We start from the raw sequence: 25,225 nt of genomic DNA on the forward strand, positions 1-25,225 counted from the left end.
CTTAGAATGCTTAAGTGGAATTGATCTTGAGAAAATTTCAAAAGGACAAAAATGTTTTGAACAGACCTAAAAGATTAGATAATTGGATTTATTAAATGGAACATTTAAATATATGTTTGAATATGGTTAAAAAGAAGAGGAAAAAATCTGAATATAAATGTACCTTAGCCTAAGAGCGTCATGTATTTTACGTAGTATACTATCTTCTTATTTCTTTTTCTTCTCTCTCTCTCTTCTTTTTAAGATGAGAAATGTAAAAGTGTTGGGATGGCCTGTATGAGGAAAAAAGACTTAAATACTTAACTGTAATTAACTTTGAGAAAATCTTAATCGGTAAGAATGTTTTGAACATTGTGGGGAAAACAAATTTAAATCAGAATTTTGTAAACAGAATCTATCACGAGGCGATCAAGATGATCAGTTAGAAAAGAAGCTTTATATTGATGTGGTCATTATTTGCAGAAATATTAGAAAAATGTCTATATTTAATTGTTATTTATCCAAATAATAAATGTATTAGTTCAAGGTTGGCAAAAGAGAATATCATTGGAAGAAGAGAAAATCAAGAAAAGATATTATGTGGACTACAGAATTGAAGAAACTATCTGTTGTTGATTGTTTTTTTTTAAATATAAACCCAGACAACACGCTGTTTACCAAATATTAACGTGATTCTGTTAAAAAAATATCAATAAAACATATTTTTTTTAAAAAATATCATTGCCTTTTGCTGGGTTTACAAGAGACAGTTCCTATGTCAGAAAGAGTGTGGAAGAAAATATGGAATATGGAAAGGTGTTACGTGATCCGGCTTGCCCATTATTTGGCCCTGTAAACTCTACCAAAAAAAACGGAAATCAAAGAAATTTTTTTTAAGCTGACACACAGAACCTCAAACCGACCGATTTCAACAAATGGAAATTTCAAGGAAAACCTCTTCATAATCGGGTAGAAGTGCATGAGGAGCTTCCTGGAGTTGCAGAGGTGGGCCTGGAAGGTCTGGAGATGTTTAAACAGAATGCACGCTGGTCTGGCTAGGGGTAGGCCATCTTGGCTCTTTGATGACTCGTGGACTTCAACTCCCAGAATTCCTGAGCCAGCCATGCTGAGGGGAAAGGGAGAGGTTTCCCAGCTGAGCCATGCTGGCTCAGGAATTCTGGGAGTTGAAGTCCACGAATCATAAAAGAGCCAAGATTGCCTACCCCTGGTCCAGTAAGATTTGTGGACTTCAACTCCCAGAATTCTTGAGCCAGCATGGCTCAGCTTGGAAACCTCTCCCTTTCCCCTCAGCATGGCTGGCTCAGGAATTCTGGGAGTTGAAGTCCACGAGTCTTAAAGTTGCCAAGTTTGAAGGCCCTTGATCTAGATCAGGGGTAGACAACCTTGGCTCTTTTCTGACTCATGGACTTCAACTCCCAGAATTCCTGAGCCAGCATGGCTTGGCTTGGAAACCTCTCCCTTTTCCCTCAGAATGGCTGGCTCAGGAATTCTGGGAGTTGAAGTCCACGAGTCATAAAAGAGCCAAGGTTGCCTATCCCTGGGCTAGAACTACAGATAACATGTGAAAATGGGGGATTCTCCTTGTGTTATGAGGGTATTCACTGCGAATGTGGCCCTATTCAAACAACTAACCAACTTTTACGTTACCCTCTGGGACCGATTTGTACACATACATAGACACAGAATAATAATAATAATAATAATAATAATAATAATAATAATAATAATAATAATAATAAGAAGAAGAAGAAGAAGAAGAAGAAGAAGAAGAAGAAGAAGAAGAAGAAAAAGAAGAAGAAGAAGAAGAAGAAGAAGAAGAAGAAGAAGAAGAAGAAGAAGAAGAAGAAGAAGAAGAAGAAGAAGAAAGTTGGAAGGGACTTTGGAGATCCTCTAGTCCAACCCCCTGCTCAGGGAGGAGACCCTATACCATTTCAGACAAGTGGCTGTCCAGTTTCTTCTTAAATGCCTCCAGTGATGGAGCTCCCACGACTTCTAAAGGGAAAATGTTCCGTTGATTCATTTTTTTTTCAACTGTTGGGAAATTTCTCCTTTAATTGTAGATAGGTTCTCGCCTTGATGAGTTTCCATCCGTTGCTTCTCGTCCTGCCTTCAGGTGCTTTGGAGAATAGGTTGAGCCCATGACATGAGGGCAGTGTTCCAGTGTCTGATGGGCTGCCACAAGGCAGAGCGAAGGATGAGAAACAATGTTTGGAAACTGACCAAAGAGAGAAGCAACCTGGAATTAAGGAGAAACTTCCTGACATTGAGGACAATCAACCAGTGGAACAGCCTGCCACCAGAAATCATGGGCGCTCCATCACTGGAGATTTTTAAGAAGAGACTGGACAGTCAGCTGTCTGAGGTGGTGGAGGTTCTCCTGCTTGAGCAGGGGGCTGGACTAGAAGGCCTCCAAGGTCCCTTCCAGCTCTACTCTACTCTACTCTACTCTACTCTACTCTACTCTACTCTTTGTAGCAGTCCCTGAGATATTGGAGCAGTGCTATCCTGTCACCCCAAGTCCTTCTTTTGATTAAACTAGACATTTCCAATTCCAGCAGCCATTCTTCATAGGCTCTTCATAAGTCAAAGAATGACTTGCTGGTCAGAAATATCTCCGCCATTATCACTGCCCGATACTGGGCCGGGGCTATATAAATCTACATTTTATAAAAGCTTTTAAACTCTTTAAATATTAAATTAACAATTTCCCCTTTGCTAGTTCCTTCCAATTTCTGACAGGCGTCGAGACTGCTGGGTTTTCTTTGGCAGCTGATTCCAGGAAGGTATTGCCGATCCAGAACAAACGGAGGTGGGCACACACAACACCCACCCCTGGGATCAGCCCAGGCTGATGGAAAGAACACAACAATGGGGAAAAACCCGGAACCCTTGGAAACAAACCAAAGGTTATCACGGAGCTTTGTGTTTTTTGGGAACAGACACCTGAGCTAACACCTGTGAGCAGAGCCACAGGTGACACAGCTTCCGCTTCCAGGTGAGCTCCTTCAACCACTCTCAGGGATTGCAAAGTTGGAATCACACACATGCCCATCATAGTAGGCTGGGTAATTAACAGCAGAGCTATAATTAATCAGTTAATTTAGAATTACAATTAGAGTTAGAGTTAGAATTAGAGATAGAGTTAGAAGTAGAAGTAGAATTTTTTATTGGCCAAGTGGAATTGGACACACAAGGAATTTGTCTCCGGTGCATAAGCTCTTAGTGTACATACAAGCAACAAGTAATAAATAATGATTACAATCATAAAATATATTCACCATAAATCACAAGATATAACTCAGTGATTCTCTTTTTAAGAGAGTAGAATAGAGTACGGGAGGGTAAAGTAGGGTAGCATATGAATGGAATGCAATAGAATAGAATAATATTAGGATAGGATAGGATAGGATAGAATAGAGAAATAGAATAGAATAGAATAGAATAGAATAGAATAGAAATTAGAATAGAAAAGAAATAGAAATAGAAATAGAAATTAGAGTAGAATAGAAATAGAAATTAAAATAGAATAGAATAGAATAGAAATAGAAATAGAAATAGAAATTAGAATAGAATAGAGTAGAGTAGAATAGAATATAGAAATTAGAATAGAATAGAGAAATAGAATAGAATAGAATAGAATAGAATAGAATAGAATAGAATAGAATAGAATAGAGTAGAGTAGAATATAGAAATTAGAACAGAACAGAATAGAGAAATAGAATAGAATAGAATAGAATAGAATAGAATAGAATAGAATAGAATAGAATAGAATAGAATAGAATAGAACTAAGTCAGAATATCAGCAAACAGCCTGTGCCTGCAAAGATGAAGTGAGGGAAGCTAAGGCTCAAAATGAACTAAGGCTTGCAACCAAAGTCAAAAATAACAAAAAAAATGCTTCTTTCAACATATAAAAAACAAGAAAAAGGTTAAGGAAATGATTGGTCCATTAGTGGGGGAAAGTGGCAAGAAGGTGAGAAGCAACAGGGAGAAAGCAGAACTATTTAACTCGTTTTTTGCATCTGTCTTTACACAAAGAGAAAAAACAGTCCAACCTACCAAAACTAGTGCCATAAAAAACAGAATAGAAACGGAAGTTAAGATAGGCAAGAAAATGGTAAGTGAGCACCTGTCCAGCCTAGACGAGTTCAAATCACCAGGACCAGACGGATTACACCCCAAAGTTCTCAAGGAACTGGCAGACGTGATCTCAGAACCACTGAACTATATTTTTCAAAGATCCTGGAGCACTGGGGAACTACCAGAGGACTGGAAGAGAGCTGATGCAGTTCCCATCTTCAAAAGAGGGAAAAAAATAGATCCAGGAAACTACAGACCTATCAGCTTGACCTCAATACCTGGGAAGATTCTGGAAAAGATAATCAAACAACAAATCAGCGAACACCTTGATGCAAACAAAGTCATCACTAAAAGTCAACATGGGTTTGTCAAAAACAGATCGTGCCAGACAAATCTTATTACATTCTTTGACCAAGTGACAAAACTAGTGGACCAGAGGAATGCTGTAGATATAATTTACTTGGACTTCAGTAAGACATTTGATAAAGTAGATCACAACCTACTAGTTGATAAGATAGAAAAATGTGGGTTAGACAGAATCACCACCAGATGGATTCGTAGCTGGCTGACAGGCCGTACTCAGCGTGTGGTCCTCAATGGAACCGCATCTACATGGAAGGAAGTGTGTAGTGGGGTGCCCCAGGGCTCCGTTCTGGGCCCAGTGCTCTTCAATATCTTCATTAATGATTTGGATGAGGGGATAGATGGGGAACTCATCAAATTTGCAGACGACACCAAGCTGGCAGGAATAGCCAATACTCCAGAAGATAGGCTTAAGATACAGGAGGATCTGGACACACTCGAACACTGGGCGCTATCTAACAAAATGAAATTCAATGGCGAAAAAAGTAAGGTTCTACATTTAGGCAGGAAAAATCAAATGCACAGGTATAGTACAGGGGGTACCTTGCTCAATAGTAGTAACTGTGAGAGGCCTCACAAGACCGATGGCTCGTTGAGGTGCTTCCAAGCAAAAGGCAGCACGCAGGGATGCAATCAGGTGAAGCTTTATTTAGATATAAAGCAAAGAGAAAGAGTTCCCTGGCATGGAGGCACCCATGCCTGGATTGAGCCCATGGATCAGTCCCAAAGGGAGCTACAACAAGAGCTAAAGAGCAGCCCCTGTGCAGAGGTTTTTTATGGGGGTCCCCGGCCCCTCCCTTACCAATAAGAGTGAGGGGGCCGGAGGGCCATTAACTCTCTCCAATGGGACTGTAGGGGCCGGAGACCCCTGACCCACCAGTGGGAGCAAAGGTGCCTCTTTGCTCCCATCTGGTGACCTTTCAAGGAGCTGCCATGGCTGGCACAAAAACATCTAACAGTAACTGTGAGAGGGATCTCGGAGTCCTAGTAGACAATCCCATAAATAGGAGCCAGCAGTGTGCTGCAGCTGCCAAAAAAGCCAACACAGTGCTAGGCTGCATTAACAGAGGGATAGAATCAAGATCAAGTGAAGTACTAATACCACTTTACAATGCTTTGGAAAGGCCACACCTGGAATACTGCATCCAGTTTTGGTCACCACGATGTAAAAAAGATGTCGAGACTCTAGAAAGAGTACAGAGAAGAGCAACAAAGATGATTAGGGGGCTGGAGGCTAAAACATATAGGGAACGGTTGCTGGAATTGGGTATGTGTAGTTTAAGGGGTGACATGATAGCAGCCTTCCAATCTCTCAGGGGCTGCCCCAAAGAAGAGGGAGTCAAGCTCTTCTCCAAAGCGCCCGAAGGCAGGACAAGAAGCAACAGATGGAAACCAATCAAGGAGAGAAGCAACTAACAACTAAGGAGAAACTTCCTGACAGTTAGAACAATTAACCAGTGGAACAAGTTGCCTCCAGAAACGGTGAATGCTCCAGCACTGGAAGTTTTTAAGAAGAGACTAGACAGCCATTTGTCTGAAATGGTATAGGGTTTCCTGCCTGAGCAGGGGGTTGGGCTAGATGACCTCCAAAGTCCCTTCTAACTAGATGATGATCATGATGATGATGCAAATCAATACATCAATGCCAATACATCAATAAATCAATACATCAATAAATCATTATACAAGTATGCATTGTGTCTTTGATACAAGAACTGTCTGACAAGTCTTAAAGTGGCACAAATGAGGATTGAACAATCCTCGGTTGTATAAACAGAGGCACAGAATCAAATTCCCATGAAGTATTAAGGACCACTTTATAAAAAGCCTTAGTAAAGCCACACCTGGAATACGGCATCCAGCTTTGGTCACCACACTGCTAAAAAAAAAGGTGTTGAGACTCTGGAAAGAGTGCAGAGAAGAGCAACAAAGAGGATCAGGGGACCGGAGGCTAAAAGATACGAAGAACGGTTGCAGGAATTGGGGATGTCTAATTTAATGAAGAGAAGGACGAGGGGAGACAGGATAGCCGTGCTCCAAATTTGAGGGGCTGCCACAAAGAGGAGGGGGTCGAGTTGTTTCCGAAAGCAGCAGAAGGCAAGACAAGAAGCAACGGATGGAAACTGATCAAGGAGAGAAGCAACTTCCTAAAACAGTGAGGACAATTGACCAGTGGAACCGCTTGCCTCCAGACGTTGTGGGTGCTCCATCACTGGAGATTTTTAAGCGAAGACTGGACAGTCAGCTATCTGAAAAAGCACAGGATCTCCAGCTTGAATCTGCCTATGGAGATTCTCAACCGCCCAGGTCAAGGTGCTTTTCCAAAAGGCAATTGGTTTTCTTTTAATCGTGAAAAACGTTTTGCTTCTCATTCGAGACGCTTCTTCATTAGCAACCGGCCTGCCTTCCACTAAGGACTAGTATATTGCGCGGGTCAGAAAAAGGCCTGAGAAAGCATCTACAGACCCCTTGGACATAAAGTCTTTCACCTCCTGCCCTCGGGACACCAGCTTAGGGCACTGCATGCCAAAACAACTAGACACAAAGACAGGTTTTTGGGTTCCCCCCCCCCCCTGTGCCATCACTCGGCTGAACACCTAATCCTCACAATATTGTTTTATGTCTAAGTATATTTACCCGGGTTTGATGGCTGTATTGCTATTCTCCTTCTCGTCTTTTCCACTTCCTTCTCCTATTGGCACCATTATATGGTGATTATTATTATTACTAATACTCTGTTGTTTTGAATGTACACTGAGAGATTCTGCACCGGAGACACATTCCTTTGTGAGTCGAATCGCACTTGGCCAAACGAAATTCAATGGTGGAAAAAGTAAGGTTCTACATTTAGGCAGGAAAAACCAAATGCACAGGTATAGTACAGGGGGTACCTTGCCCAATAGTAGTAACTGTGAGAGGGATCTCGGAGTCCTAGTGGGAGCCAGCCGTGTGCTGCAGCTGCCAAAAAGCCAACACAGTGCTAGGCTGCATCAACAGAGGGATAGAATTGAGATCACACGAAGTGTTAATACCACTTTACAAGGCCTAGGTAAGGCCACCCTTGGAATATGGCATCTAGTTTTGGTCACCACGATGTAAAAAAGATGTTGAGACTCTAGAAAGAGTGCAGAGAAGAGCAACAAAGATGATTAGGGGATTGGAGGCTAAAACACATAAGGAATAGTTGCTAGAATTGGGTATGTCTAGTTTAATGAAGAGAAGGACGAGGGGGGACATGATAGCAGTCTTGCAATATCTCAAGGGATGCCCCAAAGAAAAGGGAGTCAAGCTATTCTCCAAAGCATCTGAAGGCAGGACAAGAAGCAATGGATGGAAACTCATCAAGGAGAGAAGCAACCTAGAACTAAGGAGAAACTTCCTGACAGTTAGAACAATTAAACAGTGGAACAACCTGCTTCCGGAAGCGGTGAATGCTCCAACACTGGAAGTTTTTAAAGAGAGACTGGACAGCCATTTGTCTGAAATGGTATAAGGTTTCCTGCCTGAGCAGGGGGTTGGACTAGATGATCTCCAAGGTCCCTTCCAACTTTATCATCATCATCACCGCCATCATCATTATTAAGTATTCTAGTTCAGCTCAGAAGCTTCTTCTGAAGAATTAAAGAAGCTTCTTGGATGAGAAATGTTTTCAAGGGGGGAAAAAAACCCCATGAAAGTCCAGTTAATCTCTTGCTCCTCCATCAATCCAAGACGGGAGGGATGTTCATCCCACGTGAACCCCCCCCATTGCTAAGGTTCACAGAATTACTTACTGGGGAAGGAATGAAGGCATCATGGTATTTCCTGGGGTTTATCCTTAAGAGAAAAAAAGAAGGAAACATTGAAATTAGATTTCAGCAAAGAAGTTGCTTTAATGTGTTACCAGAAAGTCGAAATAGAAACCAGCGGCCGCTTCCTACTGAGGCAAAACTGACTAATAATGGCTCGGTTGCAAATAAGGCACTTAGTAAGATCCTCCATAAAACTATTATAAAAAGCTAAAGCTATTATAAAAAGCCGAAGCTGCAAGGAGAATATGGCAGGGGTCTTCAAGCCTGGCCCTTTTATGACTTGTGGACTTCAACTCCCAGAATTCCTCAGCCAGTCAGAATTCCTCAGCCAACTCCCAGGAATTCTGGGAGTTGAAGTCCACAAGTCATAAAAGGGCCAAGTTTGAAGGCCTTTGATCTATACCAAAAATTATCTATCAAAAAATAAAATAAAATTAAACGATTCCAGAATCAGGCCTAGCTTTTAAGAAATGCTTTCCCTTGCTGACAATCGAATTCCAACACCTCATTAGTTCTTACTTGATCCTGCAAATGAAGATATTTCCCTGCTAACATTAATAAGAATATTTTAACCGGGAGAAAGAGCCGAAGAAAGGAAGAGCAGATTCTGCAACCTGGATTCAAATGCAGTAGCCACAAATGTCTTTGGCAGTAAAGGCTGAGCCTTGTAGATTTACAGTACTGGCAGTACCGGTATATATCTTCAGGAGAATAAAAACATCTGGCCATATTATCGTAGATCAGGGGTCTTCAAACTTGGCCCCTTCATGACTTGTGGACTTCAACTCCCAGAATTCCTCAGCCAGCGTGGAATTCCCCACCCCTGCTTTAAACCACAATCTATGTCTTGTGTCTCAAAACATGGTGCTTGTGTATATGTGTGCCTATGAGTGATATTCACATTTCATATAACACACGAGCATGTTTCCAGTCCCCTTCTTCCATCATTGTAAGTCCTTGTAAGTCCTCCACTTGCAACAGCTCACTCAGTGACTCTAAGAAGTTACAACGGCACCGGGGAAAAAGTGACTTATGACCGTTTTTCACACTTACGACCGTTGCCGCATCCCCACAGTCCTGTGACTTATATTTGGGTGCTTGACAACTGACTCGTACTTACGACGGTTGCGGCATCCCGGGGTCAGGTGACCCCCCTTTGGCGACCTTCTGACCAGCAAATTCAATTGGGCGGGTGGGGGGAGGAAGCCTGATTGACTTAACACCCGTGCTCCCAGTTTAGCAACTGCAGCGATTCCCTTAACGAAGGTGGCGAGGAAGGTTGTAAAACGGGGCAGAACTCACTGAGCAAATGGTCTCCCACAGCCACATAAACTTCGGGCTCCGTTGTGGCCATACGTAATTTGAGGACTTCCTGTGTGCATTTTATTGCTTATTGCATTAAAAGAAGCCACTAACCTTTGCATTTATGAGTGAAAAGCCCTCTGGGATTGCAGGCCTATTTCTACACCAAGGCCGTAGCGCTTATCTGATCTTTATCTTATCTTGTCATCCCTTTTCTTGGCTAGGGGGCAGTAGCGAGCCAACTGAAAAGCTAAGCAGATACCGAAAAAAACGATCACTGGTGTAGGCTAAACTTGGTTTAAAAGAAACAAACAAACAAAAAAAAACATTTTGTATCCCTGGCAAGGAAATTGCTTGAAAGTTGATGCTGTCTTTCTTTCTGAAGCCGGATTCATGGCTTTGTATCAGGGGTCTTCAAACTTGGCCCTTTTATGACTTGTGGACTTCAACTCCCAGCGTGCCTGGCTGAGGAATTCTGGGAGTTGTGGTCCACAAGTCATAAAAGGGCCAAGCTTGAAGCCCCCTGCTTTGTATGATTCTATTGCCCAACTCCATGGGTTTAAGAATTCCTCAGCCAGCTTGCTGCCTGGGGAATTCTGGGAAATGAAGTCCACACATCTGACTATGGTTGAGGTTGGGAAGCTCTGTTCTAATGGAACAATCCGGAATAGTTCTGAAAAAGATGGTGGATTTCTTAGAGTAACAAATACCAAAGGAATGCTTATATGTTGTTCATTGCAGTGACATTTTTAAACTGATGGGGGGGAGGGAGGCTCTTTATATATTACCTATCTCAAAGCTTTTGTTTATTGTTGCCTGCGTTGCCCTCTGCTCCTCGCTTGGTGGAAAAAAAGCGGTAGTTAAAATTTGGTTTATGGTCATCTCTACCCCAAAAACATGCTTTTGCACAAATTCTTAACATTTTTTTTACTTTGTTGTTGTTAGTTGCGAAGTCGTGTCCGACCCATCGCGACCCTATGGACAATGTTCCTCCAGGCCTTCCTGTCCTCTACCATCTTCTGGAGTCCATTTAGGCTCACGCTTCAGTGAGTCCATCCAGCCACCTCCTTCTCTGTCGTCCCCTTCTTCTCTTGCCCTCAATCTTTCCCAGCATTAGGCTCTTCTCCAGTGAGTCCTTCCTTCTCGTTAGGTGGCCAAAGGATTTGAGTTTCCACTTCAGGATCTGGCCTTCTAAAGAGCAGTCAGGGTTGATCTCCTCTAGGACTGACCGGTTTGATCGCCTTACAGTCCAAGGAACTCGCAGGAGTCTTCTCCAGCACCAGAGTTCAAAGGCCTCCATTCTTTGGCGCTCACCCTTTCTTATGGTCCAGCTTTCACTGCCATACATTGCAACTGGGAAGACCATAGCCTTGACTATACGCACTTTTGTTGACAGGGTGACGTCTCTGCTGTTTAGTGTGCTGTCTAGATTTGCCATGGCTTTCCTCCCAAGGAGAAAGCATCTTTTAATTTCTTGGCTACAGTCCCCATCTGCAGTGATCTTGGAGCCCAGGAAAATAAAATCTGTCACTACCTCCATTTCTTCCCCATCTATTTGCCAGGAATTGAGAGGGCCGGATGCCATGATCTTGGTTTTCTTAATGTTAAGTTTACTTTAACTTTACTTTAACTTTACTTTAACTTCAATTTTACTTTACTTTACCTTTACTTTACTTTAACTTTACTTTAACTTTAACTTGACTTGACTTTAACTTGACTTTAACTTTAACTTTAATTTTACTTTAATTTTAATTTTACTTTACTTTAACTTTAACTTTAACTTTAATTTTACTTTAACTTTAATTTTAACTTTAACTTTAATTTTACTTTACTTTAGCTTTACTTTAACTTTACTTTATTTTAACCTTAACTTTGCTTTATCTTTAATTTTACTTGACTTTAACTTTACTTTTACTTTATTTTAACTTTACTGTAACTTTACTTTAACTTTACTTTACTTTAACTTTACTTTAACTTTAACTTTACTTGACTTGACTTTAACTTGACTTGAACTTTAATTTTACTTTACTTTAGCTTTACAGTAACCCCAGGGATCCAGTGACCCCCTTTTGCAACCTCCTGACCAGCAAAGTCAAGGGGGGGGGTAGAAGCCTGATTCATTTAACAACGGTTTCACTAACTCAACAACCGCAGTGCTTCACTTAACAACTTTGGCACAAAAAGGCTGTCAAAACGGGGCAAAAACTCACTTAACAAACAAAGGTCTTGCTTGGCAATATAAATTCTGGGGCCCAGGTGTGGTTGTTAGTCAAGGGCTCCTTGCATGAAAAAGCTAAAACTGTACACCACCTATAAACAATATAAGAAAGATACTCTAAAAAGTAAAACACTTTTAAAATGTACGTCAAAAACATTGTTTTTTTTTCTGATAGGCTGATAGCTCTGCTTTTGCACCAGGCCATTTTCCCTTCATTCCTATTGCCCCCGCGCCCCCACCCCTCACACACACACACACACACACACACACACACAGAGGTTGGATGTTAATTGCACACTTATGCACACACAACCACACAAAGACAGCTCGTTCCCTTTGCCTCTCCTGCCCTGTCCAATTTAAGGGAATGATGTTAACTGCCCCGGGGCAGTTGCTCTGCAAATACCTCTGACCTCAACTGGTTTTTGTAAAGCCACCCCCCCCCTTACCCCTATGGGGGCAATTCTAGATAAGGGGCAGTGGTGACAGCATCAGGAGCTCTGGGAAGTGATACGCAGAATCTCCTACAAGGAAGCACCAAGAAAGGCCAAGCCAATTTCCCACCACTGGTTGTAAACTTTACTTTGTCTAACCGGGAAAGAAAGATGAAAAAAAAATGAGGTTCTTGGGTCTTAAATCTTGGCCCTTTTATGACTTGTGGACTTCAACTCCCAGATTTCCTCAGCCAGGCATGCTGGGAGTTGAAGTCCACAAGTCATAAAAGGGCCAAATTTGAAAAACCCCGTTCTAAGACAAGAGTCTTCAAACTGGGCGACTTTACGATTTGTGGACTTCAACTCCCAGAATTCCTGGCTGAGGAATTCCGGGAATTGAAGTTCCAAAAGTTGCAAAGTCAGCCAGTTTGGAGACCCCTGTTGTAAGACAGCAGTAGTTTCATAATCCTGAAGCCCGTTTTCCCATTGATGGGGGAGACAATTTGGATCAGAACAGGAGCCTCATTAGAAGGTAAATTTCCTCTTGAGTAGACCTTCCAGGCTGGCGATTTCATGAAAGATATCCAGATAGAGCTCAGCAGCATTTGTGGATATGGGTGCTCCGGCCTTCTACCGGGACTCTGGGATCTCCTTGTGGTCTCCCAACCAAGGACCCGCATGGTCCAATTGATTTTTGCTTTTCTATGTCTGTCTCTCCAAGGCAGCAGCTGCTTCGCAAAGGAAATTGTTTTTATTTGTTTGTTTGTATCCCGCATTTATTAGTTTAACAAATAACTCAAGGCCGTGAACATGGCCGTGAACATGAACTTACCTTCCTCCTCCTAAAATTGCCACAACAACCTTGTGAGGTGGGCTGAGAGAGAGAGACTGGCCCAAGGTCAATCAGTTGGCTTTCACAGCTAAGGCGGGACTAGAACTCACTGTTTCCTGTTGATTGGTAGAAATCAGCCAGTCAGCTTTCATCCTTAAGGGACTAGAACTCACCATCTCCTGGTAATTGGCATCACCCAACCAGCTTTCGTGGCTAAGGCGGGACTAGAACTCAGTGTCTCCTGATGATTGGCCCAAAGTCACCCAGCTAACTTTCATCCCTAAGGTGGGACTAGAACTCACCGTCTCCTAATGATTGACAAATCACCCAGTGGCCTTTCCTGCCTAAGGCGGGACTAGAACTTTCTGTCTCCTGGTAATTGGTGCGAAGTCCCCCGGCCAGCTTTCATTTCTAAGACAGGACTAGAACTCACCATCTCCCGGTTCCTAGCCTGGTGCCTTCACCTGGCTAAAATTATGCCGGGAGAGCGAAAGGTTGAAGCGAGCCAAGGGCTACGGGAGAAAACTCTGTTAAAGGGAAGCATACGCACACATACACACATGCACTCACTAACCAGGATTTAACAAACCACAGGTGCATTCAGAGAGATCATAAGCTCCTGCGCTGCAAACTGCACAGAGTCAGTTCAAAGGGAGAAGGGGGCGGCAAATAAATGTAATAAATAAATCAACAAGAAAGTCCCACTGTGGCTGCACTCATACCACCAGTTTAACCAAGCCAGGCCAGGTTAAACTCAGTGCTTGGCTTTACACAAAAGGCAAAGCTAAAGGTGGTTTAAGCCTCACCTTGGTTACTGAAGTGTGCAAGCAATTAGTCAACCCCGAAGGTGGAGTACATCAAGAACCAGTCAAAGCGTCCTGCAAGGTAAGCTGGCTTCGTTATCATTTCAGAATAACAAGAGTTGGAAGGGACCTTGTAGGTCATCTAGTCCAACCCCCGCCCAAGCAGGAGACCCGGCCTACACCATTTCTGACCGATGGCGGTCCAGTCTCTCCTTGACAGCTTCCTTTGATGAAGCTCCCACAACTTCTGGAGGCAACTCCTGTTCCACTGCTTGATTGTTCTCACTCATTTGATGACCTGCAGATGGTAGCTGGCTTCCCACAACCGCTAAGCCCACCCTCGGGTTAGCCGGGGGAGACGGGCTCGCACCCGCAACTTGTGAGAATCACAGCAGCCGATCTTGGAGCCGATCTCATCTTGCTTCCCCACCTCCCAATTTTTATGGCAGTCAGCATACTCTGGGTCTTGGGATTTTGCAGTGTGGGGTCCACAATGTTTGTCCGTGTGTGTGTGTGTGTGTGTGTGTGTGTGTGCGTGCGTGTACACAGAATCCCTGGAAACAGCTTAAATCCTAATCCTAATAGTAAAGTTGTTGAGGTCCTTTACTTAGGATCTCGCCATCCTCCTTTCTGGCTCCTTGGATCCCCTGAAGACAAAAAAGGGTTGGGAAGGGGGGAAATGAGCCTTGGTGGAGCAGTGGGCTAACCCCTCCTTAAGTAACACCAGCTGCCTGCAATTAGTGCAGGTTCGCATCCCACCAGGCTCAAGGTGGACTCAGCCTTCCGTCCTTCCGAGGTGGGTAAAATGAGGACCCAGATTGTTGGGGGCAATTAAGCTGACTTTGTAATAATGCCGCTTGGGGGTATGTGTGAAAGCCCTAATAATAAGCAGGCATATACATAGAATGAAGGCTATTGCTAAGCACATTGATTTGTGCTTTAGATTGTAAGCCGCCCTGAGTCTTCGGAGAAGGATGGGATATAAATGGGATTAAAAAAAAAAAGTATCCCCCACCCTACCCCTGGAACTTGAGACATTAGGGGAAAAAAGGAGGGAAAGAAAGAAAGAAAGAAAGAAAGAAAGAAAGAAAGAAAAAGAAAGAAAGAAAGAAAGAAAGAAAGAAAGAAAGAAAGAAAGAAAGAAAGAAAGAAAGAAAGAAAGAAAGAAAGAAAGAAGCAGGGGAAAAAGACTGCAAAAGGGGAGGGAAGAAGGGGTTTCTCAACCCCCAACTCAAAGCGTTTGCCGGTGTGAGATGGACTCCCACGCCCATGGTGCCCGGCCGTGCGGGGATCTCGAGCGCGGAAAGCCAGGTCGGAGGAGGAGGAGGAGGAGGAAGAGGCGCCGGCTGAGCTTCGGCCCCAGAGCGCCCCCTCGGGGCCCGTCCCCCCCCCCCCAGGCCAGGAGAAGGCGGGCCGGCGAGCGACGGATGGCTGGATCGCGACGGCTCCCCCCTCCTCCCTCCCCCCCCTCCGGCCGGGGCGGAGGATGCCGTCGGTGCGTCACCTGCAGCTGGCTTATATAAGGCGCGGACAGCCATGCCGGCGCTGCGAGCGAATCCGGCCAGGCAGGCAAAGGCGGCTCCACTCGGCTCTCTTCGGCTCCGCGGTCCGCGCCGTCGAGGATTCTCTCTCGCTCTCTCTCGCCCAGCGGCTCTGCCGGCGCCTGCGCACCCCGGGATGTTCGTCTCCCGTCCGGCGGCCAGCGGGCTGCTGCTGCTGTCCTTGCTGGCGCTCTCCCTCGACGGGAAGCCGCTGGAGCAGAAGTGGCTGGGTCCTGAGATCCCGCCAATGGAGCAAAAGTGGCTGGATCCTGAGATCCCAACAATGGAGCAGAAGTGGCTGGATCCTGAGATCCCAACAATGGAGCAGAAGTGGCTGGATCCTGAGATCCCACCGCTGGAGCAGAAGTGGCTGGATCCTGAGATCCCAACAATGGAGCAGAACTGGCCGGGTCCTAAGGTCCCACCGCTGGAGCAGAAGTGGCTGGATCCTGAGATCCCACCGCTGGAGCAGAGGCGGCCGGGCCCTGAGATCCCACCGCTGGAGCAGAAGTGGCTGGATCCTGAGATCCCAACAATGGAGCAGAAGTGGCTCGGTCCTGAGATCCCACCGCTGGAGCAGAAGTGGCTGGATCCTGAGATCCCACCGCTGGAGCAGAAGTGGCTGGATCCTGAGATCCCACCGCTGGAGCAGAGGCGGCCGGGCCCTGAGATCCCACCGCTGGAGCAGAAGTGGCTGGATCCTGAGATCCCAACAATGGAGCAGAAGTGGCTCGGTCCTGAGATCCCACCGCTGGAGCAGAAGTGGCTGGATCCTGAGATCCCACCGCTGGAGCAGAAGTGGCTGGATCCTGAGATCCCACCGCTGGAGCAGAACTGGCCGGGTCCTAAGGTCCCACCGCTGGAGCAGAAGTGGCTGGATCCTGAGATCCCACCGCTGGAGCAGAAGTGGCGGGGGCCGCTGCAACCCGAGGGACCGCCGCTGATGCAGCCGCACCAGGTGAGTCGTCGGCGGGCTCCGCCGGTTCGCTTGGGCTTTCCTCGACGGGGGAGCCGGGCCTGCTTTGGCTCCGTCTTGAGCCGGGGGGGGGGAGAAGAGACGGGAGGGCCCTTTGCGGCGATGTCGGGCGATGGCGACGTCGGGTTAGGCTCGCGGGGGAGGGGGGAATCCCGGGCGAGAAGCGGAGAGGGGACTACACATCCCATCGGCTCCTCTTAACTTGGCCATTGCAGCCGGGGAGCGCCCGGATGGAGCGAAGGGGCCGCTGGGTGGTGGGAACGGACGGCGGGACCCCCCCTCGCCTTTTTCCCCCTGCACCCGCCCCGTCTGATCTGTTTTCCTGCAAACCCCCTGCACGACCCCCCCCCCGCCTTTCCTCCCCGCTCTCCTCCCCCTCCCCCCTGGCGATCCAGCCTTCGGGCAACGGGCGTCCCTCGTCCCGGGATCGGGCTGCCGTCGGCTCTGCTGCATGACTGCCCTTGCCTTGCAGCTGTCGGCGGGCGGCACGACGGCCTGGCGGGAGGAGCTGAGCCCGAGGGCGGAAGGAGCGTCGGCGGCGTCGCGGCTGATTTATTTATTCTTTTATTTTATTTGAATTCCATTTCTATGCGCACCGACGGCGAGCAGGCGCGGCAAAAGTGGGCCCGGATGGTGCACCACGAGCAACGGCGAGGAGGAGGATGGCGTGATGAGAATCAGCCGCCCAAAGGCAGCAACTGCTTCGGCCACAGGATCGACCGCATCGGCTCCGTCAGCGGCCTCGGCTGCAATAAGGTCGACGACCATGATTAAGGGGGAAGGAGGTAAAAAAGACAAAACCACAAAACGTCGAGGGTTGCAGCTCAGGGGTATCCGAAGCAGAAAACCAGATTCAGTCACAGCTTTGTGCCATACAGTATCAACCTTGGGAACTCTAAAGCTTCCTCCTCCCGTTATGTATTTCATAATAATAATACTAATAATACTAACACTAATAATAATACTAATAATACTAATAATAATAATAATGTAGCAGCAGTAGTAATAATAAAGTTGGAAGGGACCTTGGAGGTCTTCTAGTCCAACCCCCTGCTAAGGCAGGAAACCCTATACCATTTCAGACAAATGGCTGGCCAGTCTCTTCTTAAAAACTTCCAGTGTTGGAGCATTCACAGCTTCTGGAGGCAGGTTGTTCCACTGGTTAATTGTTCTAACTGTCAGGAAGTTTCTCCTTATTTCCAGGTTGCTTCTCTCCTTGATGAGTTTCCATCCGTTGCTTCTTGTCCATTCAAGATGGACAGTGATTAATATTTATATGTTACTTATATGTAAGGGTGTAGGTCTATACATATGTTGTATATAGTATGCTTAAATGTGTGTTATGTAGGTGTACACTTTGAGAGCAAGCAACTAAATTTCATTTTTAATGTGTGCCATTGTGCTCACAGTAAAAAAATGACAATAATTTATTTTTTTATTTTATTTTAATTCCATTTATATCCCGCCCTTCTCCAAAGACTCAGGGCGGCTTACAAGCTTAGCAGTAGCCTTCATTCTATGTATATGCCTGCTTATTAGGGCTTTCACAACCCCCCCCCCAAGCGGCATTATTACAAAGTCAGCTTATTCCCCCCAACAATCTGGGTCCTCATTTTACCTACCTCGGAAGAATGGAAGGCTGAGTCAACCTTGAGCCTGGTGGGATGCGAACCTGCACTAATTGCAGGCAGCTGGTGTTACTTAAGGAGGCATTAGCCCACTGCTCTACCAAGCTTTATCTATCTATCTGTCTATAACTATCTATCTGTCTATATCTATCTATCTATCTATCTATCTATCTATCTATCTATCTATCTATCGCTATCTATCTATCTATCATCTATCTATCCTATCTATCCTATCTATCTATCTATCTATCTATCTATCTATCTATCTATCTATCTATCTATCTATCTATCGCTATCTATCTGTCTATAGCTATCTATCTATCTATCTATCTGTCTATAGCTATCTATCTATCATCTATCCTATCTATCTATCTATGTATCTATTTGTGGGTCTGCTGTTTGTCCTCAGGATAGAGAACTTTAGGGAGGTTGGTGATGGGGGAGGGGCACTGAAAAGACCTGGGGGGTGGAGGGGGCTGTGTTCAGACAATGTGATTTTTCCGTTTCCCGAATCTGTTTCCAGGGTTCGCACACAATTTATTTACAGGCAGTTCTCAATATCTCGTCCGCAATGGAGTCCAAACTTCCTTTGCTAAGTGAGACATTTATGTTAAGGTGAATTTGCCCCCATTTTACGACCTTTTGTGCCGCAGTTGTTAAGTTAGTAAGGCGGTGAGTCTGGCTTCCCCATGGGCTTTGCGTGTCAAAGAAGGTCAAGGAAGTGGACCCCATGGGCCTCGGGACACTGCGACCGTCGTAAATAGGAGTCACTGGCCAAGCGTCTAAATTCGGATCGCCTGACCGTGATCAAACTGCCCGGTGGTTAAGTGTGGGGGGAAAATGGTGGTTTTTTTCCCCCAGTGTTGTTGTAACTTAGAATGGTCAGTAAGTGAACTGCTGTAATTTCAGCATTACCTCTGTTTGTTATTTATTTGTTTATTTATTAAATTTATTAGCTGCCCATCTCCTTGCGAAAGGACTCTGGGACAATGGGACTGTAAAATAATGAAGTCACTTAAGGTTTGCCCGGCCGTAAAGCTGGAAGGAATCCAAGCTAGGCATGTTGGGAAGTAGCTGTTAACCGACCTGGGTTAAGTGTGTTGTGTGAATGGAGCCTGGGAGTGTGTTATGTTCCATCCAGCTCTGGATGGTCCATTATCCTGCCTTTCTTGTAGATGATAGTTTTGCAATAGGGAGAGAGACGTTGGTGTGTCAAACGATGGACCGTGTAGTTTTTGAGCTACAGAGTGTTTTTCCCGTGCAATTGTTAAAACCCGCTGGGAATGCTGGGAGTTGAAGTCTTGAACAACTGGAAGGATTCAAGTTGTGGAAGCTGGGCAACTTTAAGATGGGTGGACTTCACCTCCCAGAATTCCCCAGCCACCACAGCTTTAACTTTCCCCTTTTTCTTCCCAATTTATGAAATTTATTTGCTGCCCATCTTGTATCCAACAACTCCGGCTGGCTTACCGGTATAAAAATATGAAAGCAAACAAAATGTTTTGGCCCAGCGGAGGAAAAGGAACATTGAGAAGGAACCCCAATTCGTCTGTTCCCGGAGCTGAATAGCTGTGCGAGCTGCCAATCCTGATTTTAGTGTGTAAAAACTCTGGCTAGAATGAGCTGAAGTAAGGAGACGCGGTGGCTGCGTTCACATGATACACTGACCCGGGTTATATAAACACAGGACTAGCTCTGTTGCCGGCACTTCTCCAGTTGTTTGAGTGACAGGTTTAGAGACTGACAACCGAGTTTTCTCTGTACACATTTCTGCACAGGTAGTCCTTGGCTTACGACGGTTCATTTAATGACGGTTCAAAGTTTACAAAAAAAAAAGTAACTTAGGATCATTTTTCTCCTAACCCCTGAAGTCTAATTAAAGATGTTTAAATTAAGATGAACATTTCACAAGTAGTCCTCAACTTACAACAATTCGTTTACCGTTTGAAAGTACAGTGGCATTGAAAAAAGGGTCTTATGATCGTATCTCACACTTACAACCGTTGCAGCAACTCAGAATTCAGTCCCCTAGCCACTGACTCGTATTTATGACGGTTGCAGTGTCCCGGGGTCGCGTGATCCCCTTTTGCGACCTTCTAACAATTGAAGTCAACAGGGAATCCAGATTCGCTCAACTGCATCACTAATTTAGCCACACATTAACAAATGTCGAAAGAAATGTTGTAAAATGGGGGAAAATTCATTGAAGAAATGTCTCACTTAGCAACAGAAATTTGGGGCTCAGACGTGTACAGGATTTGTGAGCAATTAGTGTGCTTTGCCACAAGTTGTTTTCCTTCCAATCCTTCAGACGCCGAACGACAAAGTTAAATCCGCTCCTCTCGTCCCACCGGTTTTTATTAATTTTTTAAAATTTATGCACCGCTCATCCCGGTCAGCCTGCAAGCCTCGTTAAAAACAAGGTGCAAAGCATTAAATATTAAAATCAGAGATTATGAAATAAGGTGGGTTTTTTTAGTTTTTTTTTAAAAATCCAATTTTAAGATAGAACACACATTTCTCTTAAATTTCCCTTCGAATTCAAGGCCGGGAGCTCTGCAGCTGGCAGAGCCAATATGCAAGTTATTTTGTAGCCTGTTCAATCTTGCTAGGCAAAACCGCTGCGAGTTTTGCACCAAAACTCTCGATTTTCCCCAAAGATTCTTAAACAAAAGCCGATAAAATTTCTCCAGGGCTGGAAGACTCAGTAAAAAGGGCTTCCCACCCCAGAATCTGGGGTCCCAGATACTTTTTCGAGCAATGTCTCGAATCCAAAACCACAACTGTGCGACAGGGTGGCGCAATTATTTTTTTTTCACCCCTTAAAAACAACCGTCCGATTTGGCCTCCACCTGTTTCTGGCTAAATGAGGCACTGGGCATAATTATAGTTGTCGGCCTGGTTAGCTTTCTAACCAGCCAGCTGGAAAAAGTTTATTTCTCAATTTAAAATAAAATACGTATAAATATATGCAGACGGCTTTGCGAGAGCTTCTTGCACATCTGCTGCATAGCAGAGATGGCTCCAGCCCCAAATCGGTGTGAGAGAAAAAAAAACCCATTGGACGATCTTTCTTGCCGCTGTCCTTCGACAGGTGACTCTTGCCTGCTTTTGCGACTTTTTTGCAATGGTTTTTAAGTGAAGCGTGCAATTGCTAAGCGAATCCGGCTTTAATCTGGGCGAATGAGATCTGTTGTTTCAAGGATTCCAAGTTCCAATTCATCAGAATAGAGCTAGAAGGGGCCTTGGAGGTCATCTAGCCCAACCCCTTGCTCCAGCAGGACACCCTATTATTTCAGTCCAGTCTCTTCTTAAAAACCTCCGGTGATGAAGCACCTACAAAACTTCTGGTGGCAAGCTGTTCCACTGGTTAACTGTCCACCCTGTTAGGAAGTTTCTCCTGAATTCCAGGTTGCTTCTCTCCTTGTTGGAAGCTCTTGATGACTATTTTGATGCTTTTCTTCCAGGTCATTGAAGGGACACCCCACCCCATCCGCAAACATTTCTGGACATCCCCTGCAATTCATCCAGGGCCCCATTGGCGGGACCCCAGAGCCACACAGCCTGTCTCCTGTTGGTACGAAGACTTGAAGCAGAACCGGCCATTTTTGAGCGGGAGGGGTCTGGGTAGGGTTGGATCGAGTTTTGCGCCCCCCCAATCTTCCTATCTTACCTAATATATACAGACGCCATATATGTCAATAGATACAAACACACCCGCCCACAACTTCTTCCCCGCGACAAAGGACCGTTTCGGGAGACTGAGTAAACCAGCTGCGTATGCCATCCAAATTGCTGTTTGTACATTCGTGTCATGCATAAATGTGTTGTTCATAAAGAGATATTTATAAAAAATATTGTATTTATGTAAACTAAATGAAAAGGGGCCGAGCATTGTAACTTTTTCCCCCCCCTCTCAACCTGAATCGTCGGAAGAAAAGAAAAGAAAGAAAAAAAATCACGGATTGCGTTTTAATCGGACGCCATCTTTCTTTCCGAAATGGGTGGTTTGAACAAGGCGTTTAGCTACCATGGATAAGAGTAAATGTATTTGTAAAGAAATCACAGGCTATCTACCAAAGGTTTAAAAGAACCCAAATGCGCCGTTTTTGTCATTTTTATCAGAATTTCAAACCACTTTTCCAAAATGTCCTCATAATTAAACTTGCTAGTCTGGAGGTGATTTTTGTTTTGTTTTTTTTCGTAACGCTACGGCAGCATCGAGTAATTTCTCTGAGAGCTGGTGAATATGGTCCTCTTTGAATGATCTTGGCTCTTCTTTAAAGCTCAAGGGTCCAATCTAAATACAGGTAGTCCTTGACCTACGACCACAAGGGAGCCCAAAATTTATGTCGTTAAGTGAGACATCTGTTAAGTGAGTTTTGCCCCACTTTTTCCTGCCACAGTGGCTAAGTGGATCACTGCAGCTGATAAGCTAGTGACCAGTTGTGAACAGCTGGCTTCCCCGTCGCAAAAGGGGATCACGTGACTGGCACAGAGCAGCGGTCCTAAATTTGAAACGGTAGCCAAGAAGCTGAAATTCGATCACGTGAGCATGGGGAGCAGACCGTAACTGTGGAAAATGGTCATGTCACTTTTTTCAGTGCCGCTGTAACTTTGGACGGTCACTAAGTGAAGTGTTTTAAGTCAAGGACTACCTATTGCTTACAACAGGGTTTCCCCAACATGGCAACTTTAAGTGAGGTTTGCTCCGTGTTTATGTACGGGAGCTTTCCCTGCCAGCGTTGACGGGGGTGTGGATTTCTCCTCGGTAGTTCCTTGATTAGGATATTATTTTCACTGGTTTGTTTGTCTGGGGTTAATTCCTGCTTATCTGGGCATCGGCTCTCCAAGACAACAACCCAGCTCAGAGACTACCAAGGACCCCACAGTCCTCCTCCCCCTCCTCTCCACAAGCCCCCCTCCCTTCTAGCACTGATGATGTTCCCTACTTGGGTCATGAAACGTCTGCAGGAAAACAAGAAAGCTCAAGAGAGCACGAAGTATCCCGTAGTCCTCCTCCTCCCCCTTGTAAAAAACATGCCACTCCCTTCTAGCACTGATGATGTTCCCTAGTTGGGTCGTGAAACCTCTCCAAGACAACAACCCAGCTCAGAGACCACCAAGGACCCCACAGTCCTCCTCCTCTCCACAAGCCCCCCTCCCTTCTAGCACTGATGATGTTCCCTAGTTGGGTTATGTAATGTCTGCAAGAAAGCAATCAAGCTCAGAGCATCAAGGATCCCATAGTCGTCGTCCTCCTCCTCCTTGCTACACATGCCATTCCCTTCTAGCACTGATGTTGTTACTTAATTGGGTCATGAAACGCCTGCAAGAAAACCACCCAGCTCCGAGAGCACCAAGGACCCCACAGTTCAACCCTGAGCTACAAATACTCTCTTCTTTTGGTACCCGTCCGTCCATCCAATTGACAAGACCACTCATCTCGTATGGCCGACTCTGGCTGCTTGCAATTAAAACAATTCCTGGCTGGCTCAGGAATTCTGGGAGTTGAAGTCCACCAGTTATAAAAGAGCCAAAAGGCTGAAACACCAGATGCTCCTCACTTACTACTGCCTTGCTCAGCAAAGGGAATTCTCAACTGTACAGGTAGTCCTCAAATTATAACAGCTCGCTTAGGGGCCGTTCAAAGTTACAACGGCACTGAAAAAAGTGACTTTTTTCAGCTTTTCATACTTATGACCATTGTAGCATCCCCCACGGTCACGCAGTTTACATTCGGACGCTTGACAACTGACTCACATTTATGACGGTTGCAGCATCCCAGGGTCACTTGATCCCCTTTTGTGACCTTCTGACAAACAAAGTCAAGGGAGAAGCCAGATTCGCTTAATGACTGTTACGAATTTTTTTAACAACTGCAGCGATTCGCCTAACGAAAGGTCATAAAAATGGGGCAAAACTCACTTCACAAATTTCTCGCTTAGCGACATCCATTTTGGGCTCGATTGGGGTCATAAGCTGAAGACTTACCTGTACTCATAAGTCGAGGACTAGCTGTAAATGGTTGAGCGGGGCTGGCATTTTCAAAACACCTTGAACACGGATAGTCCTTAGAAAACTAGCAGAAGTGAGCCTGGCAATGAAAGTCGTTAAGTCGTGACGGTCATAAAGCAGGCCGCTGCACAACCTGCCTGATTTTATGAGCTTTTTGGGGGGGCGGAGGGCTCATTAAGGAAATGCAACAGTTGTTATGCAGACCGTGGTTTGAGAAAACCTTGTCAATCACGGCCACGTTCCCGCAGGATGCTGCAAACAGCTGTAAACGCAGGCCGGCTGCCGTGCACTCGAGGCGCTAAGCGACCGGCCGTAAGGTGAGGAGGACTACCTGTATCTGAACAGGTGACCGGATGGGGGGAACCCTGGGCTGTCAACGGGGGGGGGGAATGTTTCGGGCTGCCCGGCAAAGATCAGGAAGAAGAGAGAGCACCGCCCACCGGAGGCCCTTCGCTTCTGTACGCAGCGCCCAAATCCAGATGTATTTCGCTGAAAAAAACCAACCCACACAAGCTCACCACGGGGTGACGTTTCAGGGGTGACTTATCATTTTTTTTTAATAGAAAACAATCCTTCGGTTCAAGTCACCTTGCGCGAGTCTGTAACAGGTATCAAATTAAAAAAAAAAAGCAAAAAAAGCTGAAATGCTCCAAACCGTCTTAAGAAATGTACAAAAGAAGGGGTGTGTGTGTGTGTGTGTGTGCGTCAAAGACAACTAGAAAGGAATTCAAGTTCTCAGCCTCCGAAAGGACCTCTCCTCCGTTGCCCAAACTAAGGGTTCTGGATCAGGAAACGATGGGGGGGGAAGGATCTCTTGGTTGGATCTCCCTGGCGCCCCACGCGCCACCTTCAAGGAGCTGCCTGGGCTTCAAAGGAGAGCCTGACAGATGGTGAGTAAACATGCCCGGCGCCTGCCAGCGTGAGGTAGAGCAGGGGTCCCCACGCCCCGGGCTGTGGACCAGTTATTTACCGGGCCGTGGCCCATTCAAAACCGGGCGACAGAATGGATGGGCGAGCGCACGAATGCAGCTCCAATTGCGCAAGAGGCGGGCGCTCGTACCTGTGGCTCGTGCAAAGGGAGCCAAACTCACGCTCGCCCGCAGCTTGCCCAGAACCGCTGCTTGCTGGAACGGTTGGGGACCACTGAGGTAGAGAGTTGACTTCGAAGATCAAGGCCAAAGAGATGAAGAACGAGCAGCGAAGGCAGGGATGTCACATGCTCCCTCTGGCCTTTGGCCG

At 45.6% G+C, this 25,225-nt stretch overlaps 1 protein-coding gene and 1 long non-coding RNA gene across 8 annotated transcripts; one reads left to right on the forward strand and one right to left on the reverse strand.

The window, feature by feature from the left end:
* Positions 1-4,661: 4,661 nt before the first annotated feature.
* On the reverse strand, positions 4,662-14,270 carry LOC310641213. 3 transcript variants are annotated; one of them, XR_014492686.1, is made up of 4 exons: positions 12,743-13,820; positions 11,747-11,846; positions 8,217-8,259; positions 4,662-4,898 (listed from the first exon to the last, which is right to left on the reverse strand). It is a non-coding gene; the product is annotated as an uncharacterized lncRNA (long non-coding RNA). The 3 variants fall into 3 exon arrangements; XR_014492687.1 differs by lacking the exons at positions 4,662-4,898; positions 8,217-8,259 and adding an exon at positions 13,827-14,270 and having other exon boundaries at positions 11,581-11,846; positions 12,743-13,136; XR_014492688.1 differs by lacking the exons at positions 4,662-4,898; positions 8,217-8,259 and having other exon boundaries at positions 11,581-11,846; positions 12,743-12,916; positions 13,021-13,820.
* A 1,074-nt stretch (positions 14,271-15,344) lies between these two features.
* On the forward strand, positions 15,345-22,151 carry LOC310641178 (uncharacterized protein). 5 transcript variants are annotated; one of them, XM_083364014.1, is made up of 5 exons: positions 15,345-16,019; positions 16,200-16,214; positions 16,251-16,322; positions 16,950-17,125; positions 21,436-22,151. In XM_083364014.1, exons 1-4 carry the CDS (start codon positions 15,360-15,362, stop codon positions 17,112-17,114), a joined length of 912 nt encoding a protein of 303 aa, XP_083220140.1. In that variant the 5' UTR covers positions 15,345-15,359; the 3' UTR covers positions 17,115-17,125; positions 21,436-22,151. The 5 variants fall into 5 exon arrangements, with proteins under 5 accessions (XP_083220140.1, XP_083220137.1, XP_083220136.1 ...); XM_083364011.1 differs by having other exon boundaries at positions 15,345-16,214; XM_083364010.1 differs by having other exon boundaries at positions 15,345-16,322.
* The last annotated feature ends 3,074 nt before the right edge of the window (positions 22,152-25,225 follow it).

This window comes from Vipera ursinii, assembly GCF_947247035.1.
Source record: "Vipera ursinii genome assembly, chromosome: 5".
Classification (NCBI taxonomy): domain Eukaryota; kingdom Metazoa; phylum Chordata; class Lepidosauria; order Squamata; family Viperidae; genus Vipera; species Vipera ursinii.